Source organism: Opisthorchis viverrini, assembly GCF_000715545.1.
Source record: "Opisthorchis viverrini unplaced genomic scaffold opera_v5_157, whole genome shotgun sequence".
Classification (NCBI taxonomy): domain Eukaryota; kingdom Metazoa; phylum Platyhelminthes; class Trematoda; order Opisthorchiida; family Opisthorchiidae; genus Opisthorchis; species Opisthorchis viverrini.
The window spans coordinates 367,632-381,265 of NW_008751813.1; the positions used below are offsets into that span (position 1 = coordinate 367,632).

Here is a 13,634-nt window from a genome sequence, read left to right on the forward strand (position 1 = left end):
GCTGGGATACTGCCAGGGCGCCCACACCTAGACAGGAGGACGATTAGGGTCCTCAACCAAAGCCTTTGGCTCAAAAGCCTAACCGCAAGGCAGCGGTGTTTGGCGGGAAATGCAAATGCATTACCATTTCTACGGAACAAGTCGCCACATGTTCCAACCCCCAACCTGGAGGGCCAGGAGACTGTGTTTGTCAGACCTCTAACCATTGACCAACCTGGTATGAGAGACTCTGTGAGTGTCGCGAAACACTCTCCAGTATAGCTCAATGGATCGCTGAGGTGCGCAAACCGTCACACCACGGTAAGGTCCAGTCTCTTCGTGACGGATAGTCCAGTATAAAATAAAAATTATACTTCCAGAAGTGTCACGAAGGAGGTCGTTTCTAACATAGCTACAAGCTGATTACCATGGTAGTGTAAGTAAGGGGAAAACACCAAGATGACGAAAAGTTTGTCTGATTTCATCCATCCTGAAACACTATTGGATATTTGAGTGGCATATCTGGCTATGCGATGAGAATTACTCACCTGAAACCGTTCGGCAACTATGAAACAATTAGCTCAGCTTGTAGTTACATTGTCGAGATAGCTCAGCGGTTAACGCACGGACCGCGACCACGGAATCACAGTTCGCACCCAACCCCCGCAACTCGACTGCTTCTCTCTAGGCTTGGGCTACCTGACAGCTTTTCAGTCCTCGCGCTTTCTCCGGATATTATGGTGGCCAGACACAAAAAGGGCATTTCGAGTGAACGAATATTTTCATTTTCCTACATTATTGTGCACAGTTTGAGGACAGTCTGTCGAACAGTTCAATAGAAAAGTGACAATTAACGTCGGATCGGGTTTAAGAAAACGGAAGGAGTTGCAGATCCTCCGCTCCAAGTGTAGAATTTGGGTAACTAGTATCGATTCGTTTTTGCTGTTCATTGTAGCTGAGAAAAACGGGATACCAGAGATCCAATACAGACAAATGGAACAACTTCCTTGAATAATGAGTGCCTGACTGAGAGTCCATTCGCTTATCATACAAAACTACGAAGGTGATCGATCTTCCTGAATAGAAACCTGTCACCCGGAAGGCACCAGTATAACCCGGTCCCATAGGTGTCTGCCACTGAAGGGTATGCGTCTACAACTGTGGCTGACAAATCTTTTTGTTTTTACTTTCAGTTCGGCGAAGCAATGAAAAGTTGAAGGACCCGACAAAGTTAATCACCCACTGGATAATTTTTTCTCTTGTTTATTTCCCACGGCTTTGCGCCGGATTTCCACGCTATCAGATTATTTTCATTGATGTATTACTAAACACTTTTGTTTGCAAGATGATGCAATAAACATGATAGAACACTCCAGGTTTGGCTTTTAATGTAGACCGAGGAAACTTTACCTATTAGATCAACTTCAGAACGGCCGACCGTCATTTTACCAACAAATCATGATAATATGATGAGTTCTAGTAATTTGTCACACATATGACGCAGCAAAGGCTACTCATCCCTGCGCTTTGCAGAAAATTACCGTCAAGCAATAAAAACCTGATTAAACTTGGTCGTACACGTCAATTAGACAATAATAATGAAAAATGTGACAGAGGGGAAGACCTAGTGTTAGCCTATAACGAACATCCGAGGTGGCTACACCATCACTATCAGTGTTGACAATGATGCTTCACTGCCTCTAGCACTCAGTCAGAGAATCCGTATAGAAACTGACAGTACAAACACCACATACATCGGTTAGCCGCTATATGCTTCAGTGCCCCCAGTCAAACGCGAGAAGGCTAACGTGGACATCGTTCTAGAAAGCGGACAGCACCAAAAGCACCCAGACATATTCCATTTCCGTCTGCCGCGTCGGATGATTTTCACCTCCGCCACATAGCAAAACTTATTCGACGGAACACTGCTCCGTCATCCTCAAAGCCACTTGTAATTAAAACGTAGTGCGAAAATAACCTTTGAAATTCAATGAGCAACTTTCCGCACCACAGGTCCGAAGGAACAAGGCTGGAACTAGGCGCTGCGATGAAATAAGCTGGCCGTCCAAACGACCAGTTGACATGATCACACCAACGGGCACGGTACTTGCGGGGATAAAACATGCACCCTGTCCATCGAAAATACTACCTACGCTCAGACATGACGGGATAAACCCCATTTCTGACGTTACAGAGGGGTGGAAATTCATCTATGAAATGCTGCACTGACTCCAGAATACACTGATACTGCGTACTTTACATTACGACGGCCGTTTTGCGTGCATTATTGCAGTAATGCATGCCCAAGTTTCTCAACAATCTTCATCGTAATCACAGCTTTCTGGATATGCGGACGGAGCCCGTAAGTTCTACTGGGAAGACACGGTCGGAGGCGACGCGAAGGTTGTTTCGAAGGAAAAAGCTCACCAGACTAATCTAAAACGTACTAGCACAAAAGAAAGAGGAGAAATCGCACTGTTCCCGAAATTGCCTGTCTAATCAAGCCGCCTGTCAGAAGCGAAAAATGAAGCTTCTCATAAGCTTAGGATTCATTTCAGTAGTGGCCGTCGGCCAAATACCAACATCAATCATAATGTAGCAGTCCACAGCTTTTGCCTGTGACTCATGCTATGCGAATCATTAGACCCGGTACACATTCCAAACAACGGATGAGCGACTGCCATGCTGAACTAGGTACCTCAAAATCCATAATGTAACGGCCACCATCGCAGGTCACCTAATCGGTGCGAATAAGAGCCTTGGCGGCTGAATAGCTCGTAATTTGTCGTGTCAATCATCCCGAGGTCCTACCAAGAAACACCCACAATGACCTAAGCTATCGCTTTTGGATCGGGTAATGTCTAGGCGCGTCATCGGCGTCAATTGAAAGCACTGACTGTGTATCGGCTAAGCACCCCACTCCCACCAGCTTCAATCAAGTTGTATAAGTAAACCCATATCCTCACGCCTTCGGACAGCATTCGTGAACTGCCATGCAACGCATTTTATCCATAATTACAAGTGTAGCGAAAGACACCTTTTGAAAGACAACCGCAAAAATTACTTATACTTGATGCTCTGGATTTTTTTCAAACTACTTACTTTCCTAACCACGATCATCCCTGAAATATGACTAGAATTACTTGTCTTTCCTGAAGTCGCAATGAATGAAGTGCGCGTGTTGTAAATGTCTAGTGATCAGGACAGAAGACGAAACCAGATCTCAGTTGAATCAGGCAAACAAGAAAGAGCTGAAAAATGTGTCATTATTATCAAATTCCGCAGGAAATCCCAGGTGAATCGATAAGCGACTCAGTTACATAGGTCTATCACAATCCAATCTTTATGTAAAAAAACTGTCACAATACTTGTAAGTATTTTTTATCGTTAAATGAACGGAGAACACGCTGGAGGAAGCAAGTGAAACTCAGTTCGGAGAAAAAAACACGCCAAAGTTGGCCACAGGAATGATTACCACGGAGACGGAAACATAGATTCCGGGGAAATCCGCAGACACGTCCTGGGGATACGTCAGGAGCTAGCCGCCGCGCGTGAGCGCATAAATTCTTGAACTTTCGCCTCAAGTACGGCCGAAACGGACCGATGGATTTGGGATTTCTCCTCCAGAACTGGAGCGATTTCTTGAATATGTTTATCAATGTACTCAATCCGCCTATTAAAGTGCTCCTCTGCCTGTTCAATTGTCTAGACAATACAGAGATAAATCACTGAAAAAACTCACCATCTCCGAGTAATAGCCTGTGCCAACATCTACAATAACGTGGGCAGTATCTGTCAGCTTGCCAGGTACACACAGAGTTGATGTAAGAGGGACTAGTATGTCACCATTCTGTGATTCGGGGGTAAATTCCTTCAGGCAGTTTTTTGACGAAGCAAACTGGCCCTGAAGTGCTTTTAGTTGTTGCACGGAAGCAGTAATCAGTTGAATTTTCTGCTCATACTGGCGAGTGAGCTCTTGCAGCTGCGGTATGGACAAATCGCTGATATTTACTGTATCCGAGGTCATTGGTAATAGGGTGTACACAAGAGCGATAAGTTAAAATACAGTGGGCTGAAACATAAGGCAGAAATTTCAGTGAACTGATATCAACCAGATCACAACGTGATCATACACTACCCACTCGAAGTGTGATGTGCATGGATATATTTCGTGGACAATCGCACCAGATGGCTCACTGGTTAGAGCGCGGACTTACTGATCGGAAGTTCCGTGGTTCAAATCCGACCTCTGCATCTCGACTTCTTCTGTCTAGGCTTGGGCAACCTGGCAGTATCCCATCCCTGGTGTGGCGTGGTAGATTGGCGCCGAAAGCCGAACGATTTTTTCCATTTTTTACAGTCGCGCCACTTATCACGAAAGCATTAATTCTAAAGAGGTCAAGAACTCTGCTATCTAGTAAGCAGAAAACTGAGCTTCACAACCCACTGAAGTATTGCTACATCACAACCAACACAAAATAAAAATCGGTAAATCGGATAATCCGAACCAATACTGTTCGCGTTGCTCGGTTCCAGACGAACACGAGTATGACCCGTTCGAAATACAATCAATGCAGGCAGTTTAGCAGTGGATAATACTGTAATGATCCACAGACAACCACGTAATTCTGTAATGTTATTCCGCTACAAGTACAAGACTGGTCAACCAATTTAAGCAAAGAAGAAAATGGCCTGAAATTAGGTTTTGTCTGGCACTAACCTAGGCGGCACGCAAGCCTTCACATACGACAGTAATAATGATAATAATATAATCGCTCGGCTGCCACACCTTTTCGTGAGCTAGCTATCAAGCCACCCAAAGGAAGCACTAGGGCTGAGATACTGTCAGACTGCTCAAGCCTACACAAGAGCAGTCGAGATGCCGGGGTTGAGTTCGATCCACCAAACTTCCGGTCAATAGGTTCGCGCCCCTCAACCATCTCGAGTCTTCGCACACAGCTAAAGGTGCAGCCCGTGATACTGATCGGTGCAGGTGGAACAAAACAAAACGACGCAGTTCATGAGGCTCTATTATCTGCTGACACTTGGTACTCCCATAGATGAGAGCTCTGAGCTATCTGTTTTTTCGGGGTGTAATAACGATGAAACGCTTCACAGGAGGGTTGCTCGAAAATGATGACGATAGAGGAACACTCGTTTGAAGAAACTGCGCCATCAGGTGGCCGAATAAGCCTTCCTGTAAGCAAGGGAAAATTCACCACAAGTTGAGGTGTAACAACTGGATGGCACCAAGTAAACGGCTGACTTGATGTGTCGAACTTGGAACACAGACGCCTGGCTGTTTGGAGCACAGTTGGATCGACGCGATTTGACACAGTTATATGATTTCTGCTAACGTGATCAAATCAGAAAATGAATCACTCGATATTTTATCGGACACGATGAAAATGCATTTGCGGTGTTCCAAATTTAGCTTGATTGGGAGTGATAAGCCTTGCCGGGACGAGGTGGCTCAAGTGGTTGGAGCACGAATTTACTGACCGGAAGGTCCGTGGTTCGAACCCGACCTTAGTGTCTCGACTTCCCCTGTCTGGGCTTGGGCAACCTGCCAATATCCCAACCCTCGTGCTTCCTTTGGATGGCATGGCAGCTAGACCCCGAAATGGGCTACAGCTGGAATCTGCAAACATGTGATTTACGAGATACCCGGTGCTCTTTGCCCATGAGATAAAAACTGAGCGGTAACAGGTTGTCGAGATGGAGGACCCAAGAAGCTGTTAGATACTCAGCTCCCTTAACACCACCGGATAGTGTTTCGTCAGTATTTGGAACGCAAATGAGCAAGTCGTCACGGTTGCCAGTTTTCAGTTAACACAATCGTACACTGCTTGATGTATATCCGGCCATATGAAGTGATAAAGACTCCAGCCTCAAGTGGCTTCTCTGTTTCCAGTGAGTTGATAGCTGGTGTTGAGGCGGCATTTGCCCCTTCGCAGTGACTTCCCTATCTACTTGGAGATCATCATCTTCAGAGGTCGCAGAGACCGGACCTTACAGTGTTGTGACGGTTTGTGTACTTCCACGATCTATTGAGATATACTGGAGGTGATCGTGCGACACCCGCAGAGTCTCTCAGACCAGGTTGGTCAATGGTTAATGGTCTCCTGCCCCTCTAATTTGCGTTGAAACATGGTTTGGCGAGTAGTTCGTTGAAAAAGCATTGCACTGACATTTCTAGACAGTTTAGCCAGATGTTTGAGTAAACGCTTTGATTGAGTACCCTAATCATCTTCCTGCATTGGTCTGGGTACCTTAAAAGTGCTCCAGCTCAAGTACAACCATGATTCCCACAGTTCAGAATAACGTCCTGGTACATCGGCCGTCGCGTGGCGTCATCAGCTAGGTTGCCTCACTTGCTGCAGACAGCAGGGTGGGTAAGCAAAAACAAGTTCTGCTGACGAAAGATTTCATAAATTTCCTCCTCTTCACCCACCCCATTATTAAAACTCTCCTTGTAGGCCCATCATTTAGGATCAATGACCCCGTTAGTTTTGCACCTGCCTTGGCCCCAACAGCTGCGCGTCAGCCAGCGCCGACAGCCTCAGGCATCTCGCGATCAATCTTCAAGTTTCAACGGTTGGTCGATCCGGTAGTTTTTAGTGCTCACAATGAGGCAAGCGGGACAAGCTGTTCTTGCGGACATTGGTCTCGCTTGATATTGAAGTATACTTCACTTAAGAAATAAGAATTCAAGAAGCAAGCGCACTTATTGAGCTAACTTCCCCCATTACTCTTTATTGGCTTCAGGCTAGCAGCTCTATCGATCTAGGGGACGTGGCAGCAAGATATGCAAGCGTCGGCCCATCCTAAGTCACCAAGGGACGGACGCCCGTTGCTAAAAAAAATAATAATCGTTCAGCAGTAGCGCCTTTTCGGTGCCATGCCACCCGAAGGAAGCACGAGGGCTGGGATACTGTCAGGTTGCCCAAGCCTAGACTGGAGGAGTGGAGAGGCAGGGGTCGGGTTCGAACCACGGACCTTCCGGTCGGTAAATTCGCGCTCTAACCACTTGAGCCATCTCGCCCCCCCCCCAAGCCCGTTGCTAGTTGTCTCTGTGCGGCTCGTTAGACAAAGTCCAAAAGGGGATCTCAAAATCGGGAAGCTGATCGTCATCTGTCGGTCTTGTCTGCTTGTGCGCCAACCAACTATGGGACGCTGAGACCATCACAGATAACTTACATGGCATTTGGCTGTCTTGTTGTGGGTGGCCCAAAGTTCAGATATCGCTGTGGTCGCCGGAGATTTGGATGCATCCGAGGATCAACTTGGTGATCGGCGTGGATTGGACTCAGCACGTACAGGCAGTGGCGGACAAGTGATTGGGCTATATGCTGACAACAGGCTGCTTTTATACAGTAATGACCTGAAAAACGGATTCGCCTGGCCATATGGTATCCTACAAAAGCGCGCCAGTCACGAACCCAAATTGATCATGTCTTCAGTCACCGATGGCTCGGATCAATAACTGACTGCCGCTCGTTTTGGAGCTCATTTGTGGATTCCAACCGCGCGCTCATCCAGAACCCCTTACGGCTTAAGAGGTCTATGTCTGCACATGTCCTCTCAAGCGCCACCGGGGTCCTGGTCCGGATGACCCACCCGTGTTGTTCAAGGATGAGAATGAAATCCTCAGTCAGAACTTATCTGATCCCTTTGCTAGCATTTTGGGAAATTCGACTGTTCCAGACAATTGGCGATAGTGGCCATTTTCAAAAAGGAGCTCGTGGTGAGTGTAGTGACTACAGATGGATCAGACTGACCGCAGTGATAACGGAACTGTTGATGTCACTTCTCCCTTGTAGGCTAATGGTGACTGGTGAAAAACCGACTCGAGAGCTTCAAGCGAGATTCCGGCCAGGTATGTGTTGTGTTGACCCAATCTTCACACTCCGTCAGGTGCTAGAACAGCTTCGTACTTACAAACAGCCCACAATTTTAGCATTTATGGATTCCCAAGCAACATTCTACTCGGTTGACAGGTTTACTCTCCTTGACACTGTTGCCAATCAAGAAATGCCCCGGAAGTTTGTAAACATAATTTCTTTGTGTTCTCAAACTTTCCGGCGTATTAGAGTATATGGAGAGCTTTCCAAAAGCTTCCGTCAGGGCTGCTCAGTCCATCCATTCCTATTTCATTCAGTTATGCACAAGATAATGAGAGGAACGACGGAAGCTATTCAAAAACCTGCCATTCGAATAGCCTCTGACGGAAACATTGTCATCATGAAATACACAGATGATATCGTTTTCACTATCGAGAGAGCGCAGGTGTTTTTGAATGAACAGACCAAAACTATCCCCCGACCTTTGGTGGTATCAATCAATCAACCTATCAATATACCAGCCATAAACCGTGTGCCATTGACACGATGGTTCCAGGTGCTCCAGTTTCGATCAATGGAAAGTGGGGAAGTGGGGGACACACCGCAAGGTTTTGCAGGCGGTGGCATATTTGGTTAGTTCGGGAACTGGGAAGCTACGCTTTGAATGCGATAGCTTCGATGCCCGAGCACCAATGACTGCGCAACTGGGCTGTTTATGCGTGTCATCAACCATTGATGAGTTGAGTCCCGGGGTCTCCATCCAGGGAGGCAGTTGTCGGCCCAACCAAGTTCACTGATTAGCGTCTTCATACTTCGTTGCTAGGTCATATGCTGTCAACCTCTCAGGTGCTTTCGCACAGAACAGGGCTGGGCAAAGTGAGCACTGCGAAGCAGGCGGGCACATGGCATCCAGAGAACACGTCCTAACCAGTGTAACCTAAAAAGCGTGAGTAATCCACCTATGTCGGGAGAGTTCCTCCCTCCTAGGATCGTCTGGCGTACCTTAGCATTACTAATCCGATGACCCTATCGGACTCAAAGGATGTTTAGGAGACACTGAGGGTCAAACACTGACATTTTTCGTATATCCTCTGCGCGTAGCGGCGACATTTCTGATCCACAAAGCCCTTGACAGACAAACTGACGTCACAGCGGCGCTAAAGGTGCCCGAGTATGGTAAAACCTGCCATTTCCGATACGAGATAATCTCATCTCCACCGGAACTTCTACAACTGCCCAGCTAAACAAATTAATCTACCAGGTCGAATGGCTCGTCCGCCAGTATTAGGTTTGGGCTTGACCCAACCCAATCTTGTAGCGGCACCCTACACTTTGCAGGTTTGAAGTGCATGCCAAACCATTCGGCAGTGTTAATTAGATTATTTAAAACGTCTCGAATTTTCGAAGGATCTGAACCGAGGAGAGCAATATCGTCCGCACACTCAATGTCTGTGAGGGAACTTTCCAGGAGCATTTCGAATCCCGAGGTTTCAGAGGTAGGTAGAGAAATTTCAAACAGCACATCAATAACAAAGTTGAAGAGGAAAGGTGAAAGAGGTCAGTCTTATCTTACACCACTGAACGTGGTGAACTCAGGCGGGAGTTTGCCGCATAATCGTACGCGCTCACAGGAATTCAAAAGCAGTGCCCTCATAAGGAATACAAAAAGCTACGCTTTGAATGCGATAGCTTCGATGCCCGAGCACCAATGACTGCGCAACTGGGCTGTTTATGCGTGTCATCAACCATTGATGAGTTGAGTCCCGGGGTCTCCATCCAGGGAGGCAGTTGTCGGCCCAACCAAGTTCACTGATTAGCGTCTTCATACTTCGTTGCTAGGTCATATGCTGTCAACCTCTCAGGTGCTTTCGCACAGAACAGGGCTGGGCAAAGTGAGCACTGCGAAGCAGGCGGGCACATGGCATCCAGAGAACACGTCCTAACCAGTGTAACCTAAAAAGCGTGAGTAATCCACCTATGTCGGGAGAGTTCCTCCCTCCTAGGATCGTCTGGCGTACCTTAGCATTACTAATCCGATGACCCTATCGGACTCAAACGATGTTTAGGAGACACTGAGGGTCAAACACTGACATTTTTCGTATATCCTCTGCGCGTAGCGGCGACATTTCTGATCCACAAAGCCCTTGACAGACAAACTGACGTCACAGCGGCGCTAAAGGTGCCCGAGTATGGTAAAACCTGCCATTTCCGATACGAGATAATCTCATCTCCACCGGAACTTCTACAACTGCCCAGCTAAACAAATTAATCTACCAGGTCGAATGGCTCGTCCGCCAGTATTAGGTTTGGGCTTGACCCAACCCAATCTTGTAGCGGCACCCTACACTTTGCAGGTTTGAAGTGCATGCCAAACCATTCGGCAGTGTTAATTAGATTATTTAAAACGTCTCGAATTTTCGAAGGATCTGAACCGAGGAGAGCAATATCGTCCGCACACTCAATGTCTGTGAGGGAACTTTCCAGGAGCATTTCGAATCCCGAGGTTTCAGAGGTAGGTAGAGAAATTTCAAGCAGCACATCAATAACAAAGTTGAAGAGGAAAGGTGAAAGAGGTCAGTCTTATCTTACACCACTGAACGTGGTGAACTCAGGCGGGAGTTTGCCGCATAATCGTACGCGCTCACAGGAATTCAAAAGCAGTGCCCTCATAAGGAATACAAATTTGGGATACTTTTGATCGCCAGACGCCGCTAAAGTTCCTCACGATCAAGTGTCAAAAACGGCTTTCAAAACAAGAAAAACGACCAACGTGAGACATCTGAAGGAGTGCAGTTTGTCTCAAAGTAAAGATAGGTCGATGCATCCTCGGCCAGGGCTAAACCCAGCATGATTCTCATGACTCTCTCACGATTATCGACCAACCTTCGGAAAATGATGACAGAAAACATCTAAGGTGCGACGGATACCAGGCTGATGCCACGATGGTTTTCGCCTTTTTTGAAAATTGAGTTGACGGTCGCGACATCCTGTTTTCGTTTCAAATCTTCTGCAGTACGGATGTTAGACTGTTCACCAGGATCGCGTCACTCTCTTTGAAGAGCGCCGGGTGAAGACCGTCTGCACCAGGCGCCTTGTAGTGCTCGAGGATTGATAACTCACGCTGGATTTTTGTTGTTGATGTTGGGCTGGCGTCGATGTTCTATTCAGCCCAGCTGGCTTCTTTCAGAGACGAGACCAGCTGAAATGTTCTACGAAGTTTTTGGCACATCGCTCAAGACGACGATTGAGGCAATGAATCACTGTTCCGTCTTTTTCGCATACTGTTTCACTGAAACCTATCTTCTTTTGACCGGTTGATCGAATCAGCTGAAATAGGGCGCGGCCGTTGCCTGTAGTGAAGGCCTTCTGCATATCATGGGTCTTCGAAATCCACCGGGGTTCTGTCATTCTTTAAGCTCCTGATTATCTCGTGTTTGAGGTAAAAGCTGAGAGCATAGCTTTTCTAACCCGCTCCCTCCAACCTCAAACTCCAAGTGGTCTTTGTCATCCGCATGACTGTGTGTTCCCGGTGGCTTTCTAGTCAGATCAGCTCGGTACTGTTGAGCTACTGAAACTTGTCGAAGTTAATGAATGGAACTGCTCTGCTTTCGCATGTGTAATGCTGTCGGAAAGCGAAGCAATAACAGGGCTCGCACAATGGAACGATCCGAGTCAAGTTGCGTACCCCAGAAGGATCGACAAGCCTTGAGTGAAGTTCTTCATCGTAACTGACTGCTACATGGTTCAGTTGAGTCCACGATTGTCTCGGGTTGATGGTCTCCAAGTAACTTGAGGTGAGCGTTTGTGTTTGAAGTTTGTACTGGCTAGGAACATACGATAATCAGCACACAGCCGAAGCAGTCATTCCCCATTATCTGTATGCTGAGGGTCGACTCCAAATCTACTACCTAACAGTGCTCTTCGGGACTTAGTCGCCGAAATTGGGCATTCATACCATACGCCGTGATTACTTTATTCGTCCTCATTGCTGACCGAAGCAGTCACGACGGATATTGATAAAGGACGTAACACTCATTGAGCGTGTCCAACGAGCTGCTACAAAAATGGTTTCCATCGTTAAATCCATGGACTGTGAAACGCATCACGCGGTGCTTGACCATTTTCCCCGGGAGTTTCGTTGTCTACGAGGGGACCTAATTCTTATTTTTGCCTGTCTGAACAAAGTGTGGCCAACAGGCCTTTCACCGTTTAAACAGCTAACACACGGCGGGAAGACGGTAAGATTTTCGGGCTTGGAGTGCAGACTTTTATTTAGCAATTTCCCTCTCATTTCCGGTAGTTACTGCGTGGAATACCCTTCATTTGACGGTTGTCCAAGCTCCATCGTGTATTTATGTGAGTCCTCGTGCGGGCAACCCTAAACCAACACTTTATGGGATAAGAAATAGTGGTGCGAATAAGTGTGGCAACAACACTGTTGAATGAATATCACTATTACCACAACTTTTCGGTTTTTCATTTTGTGACCTGTGAGGAGTTCATGAAAGGCTCCGTAAGATTTTAATAATAAATAGAACCTTTATTTGGTTTATATACACTGCAACAGCGCTTTTAAGTGTTTGTTCCAGTCGCTCTCTGTCTTTGCGTAAGGAGTAACGCTTTTTAAAATATAATCCCCGGTGACTTACACGGTCTCAACATGCATGTGATGGGAGTGTTGCTGACAAATCAGTGATACCTAAAGCGCCATTCAGCGACTATGTATAACTATACAGTCGAAAATGCGGTATTTATCGTGCAGGTCCAAATTGTATGTGATGAACTAATGATAAATTGTTTCCGAGGTTGTGGTACTAGCATCAGCCCTGTTGAATAACCGACTATAACCGCCGTATGACCGAGGCATAACCAAGCTGCGTCGCTAGGGTTACTGCCCCGCGCTGAGAACCTAAAGAGCAGTGCTAAACCCTTTTAAGCTTGTGCATATCAGGTGAACGGCAGTCGCTGAACGACAAGAACAACACCGACCCGGGGAACTTGGGCGAAAGCCCCAAACTGCGTATCCAAAACCACATGGCATCCATGCGACTCACTTACAGGCCGGCATCCTGATTGGTCGGGAGAAAGAGCCGGACATTGAAGACGATGTCGGCCGGCGGCTAGAGGCACAATGTATTTTTCTGTAAAATTCCTGCGGGCGAAATAAAAACTTTAACGTCAAAATGTTGCACTTCTTTGCATATATGCGTGGACTGAAAACCACCCTCATCTGCCGTCATTTTTTGCGATTTGTTTTAATCGATCTCTTTTGAAAGTTAGTGGCGCACATTCGGCTTTGAACTTCGTCTGCTATGGCCTCGGAAGTGGCTTTCTTTGAGAAATTTGTGGGTGTATCGTTTTCATCCTTCACGGCATTTGAGAAGACCTTAACTGAATACATGAAGAATAGAATAACATTATTTGTGCGTTCATCCGGTAATCGAAGCAACAACACTATTTTGCGTTACGAATGGGTGTACTACAAATGCAGCAGGCACCGCACCCGACCAACGGAAAGCCGTGAAATCCGAAGAAGCTAGTAAGCCGAGCGTATTTTCTAATAAAAAAGTACGCGGAGCACCAGGTGTCCAGTGCGCTTTTTTTGTCTACGGAGGCAAAGGAACCAACTGGCAGTGACCTCTTATTTTCTGGAACACAGCGACAAACTGTCAAAGTTTCCGTACGATCGGCTTTCGGCAAATCGATGCCTAATCGAAGACGAGTCGGGCACATGCCAGGCCCTGCTGAGATATGGAACGCCGTCCTCTGAGTTGCGGCAGTTTATGGCGGTTGAATTTGGAATATACTTAA

General features: G+C 46.8%; 3 protein-coding genes across 3 annotated transcripts in view; 1 reads left to right on the forward strand and 2 right to left on the reverse strand.

Moving 5' to 3' along the window:
* The window catches only part of T265_07060 (hypothetical protein), a gene marked incomplete at both ends in the record, with an annotated part of 13,425 nt that extends 12,069 nt beyond the window's left edge, over window positions 1-1,356 (forward strand). The window contains one exon of the mRNA XM_009172489.1: window positions 1,173-1,356. Within this exon, the coding sequence (XP_009170753.1) occupies window positions 1,173-1,196 (24 nt within the window). The remainder of the gene's footprint in view (window positions 1-1,172) is intronic.
* The window catches only part of T265_07059 (hypothetical protein), a gene marked incomplete at both ends in the record, with an annotated part of 11,274 nt that extends 8,175 nt beyond the window's left edge, over window positions 1-3,099 (reverse strand). Inside the window, one exon of the mRNA XM_009172488.1 lies at window positions 3,082-3,099. Within this exon, the coding sequence (XP_009170752.1) occupies window positions 3,082-3,099 (18 nt within the window). The remainder of the gene's footprint in view (window positions 1-3,081) is intronic.
* A 411-nt stretch (window positions 3,100-3,510) lies between these two features.
* Window positions 3,511-4,006, reverse strand: T265_07061 (hypothetical protein; the record flags this gene model as incomplete). Its single annotated transcript, XM_009172490.1, has 2 exons — window positions 3,511-3,684; window positions 3,722-4,006. The coding sequence occupies 2 exons, from the start codon at window positions 4,004-4,006 to the stop codon at window positions 3,511-3,513; spliced, it is 459 nt and encodes a 152-aa protein (XP_009170754.1).
* Window positions 4,007-13,634: the final 9,628 nt, after the last annotated feature.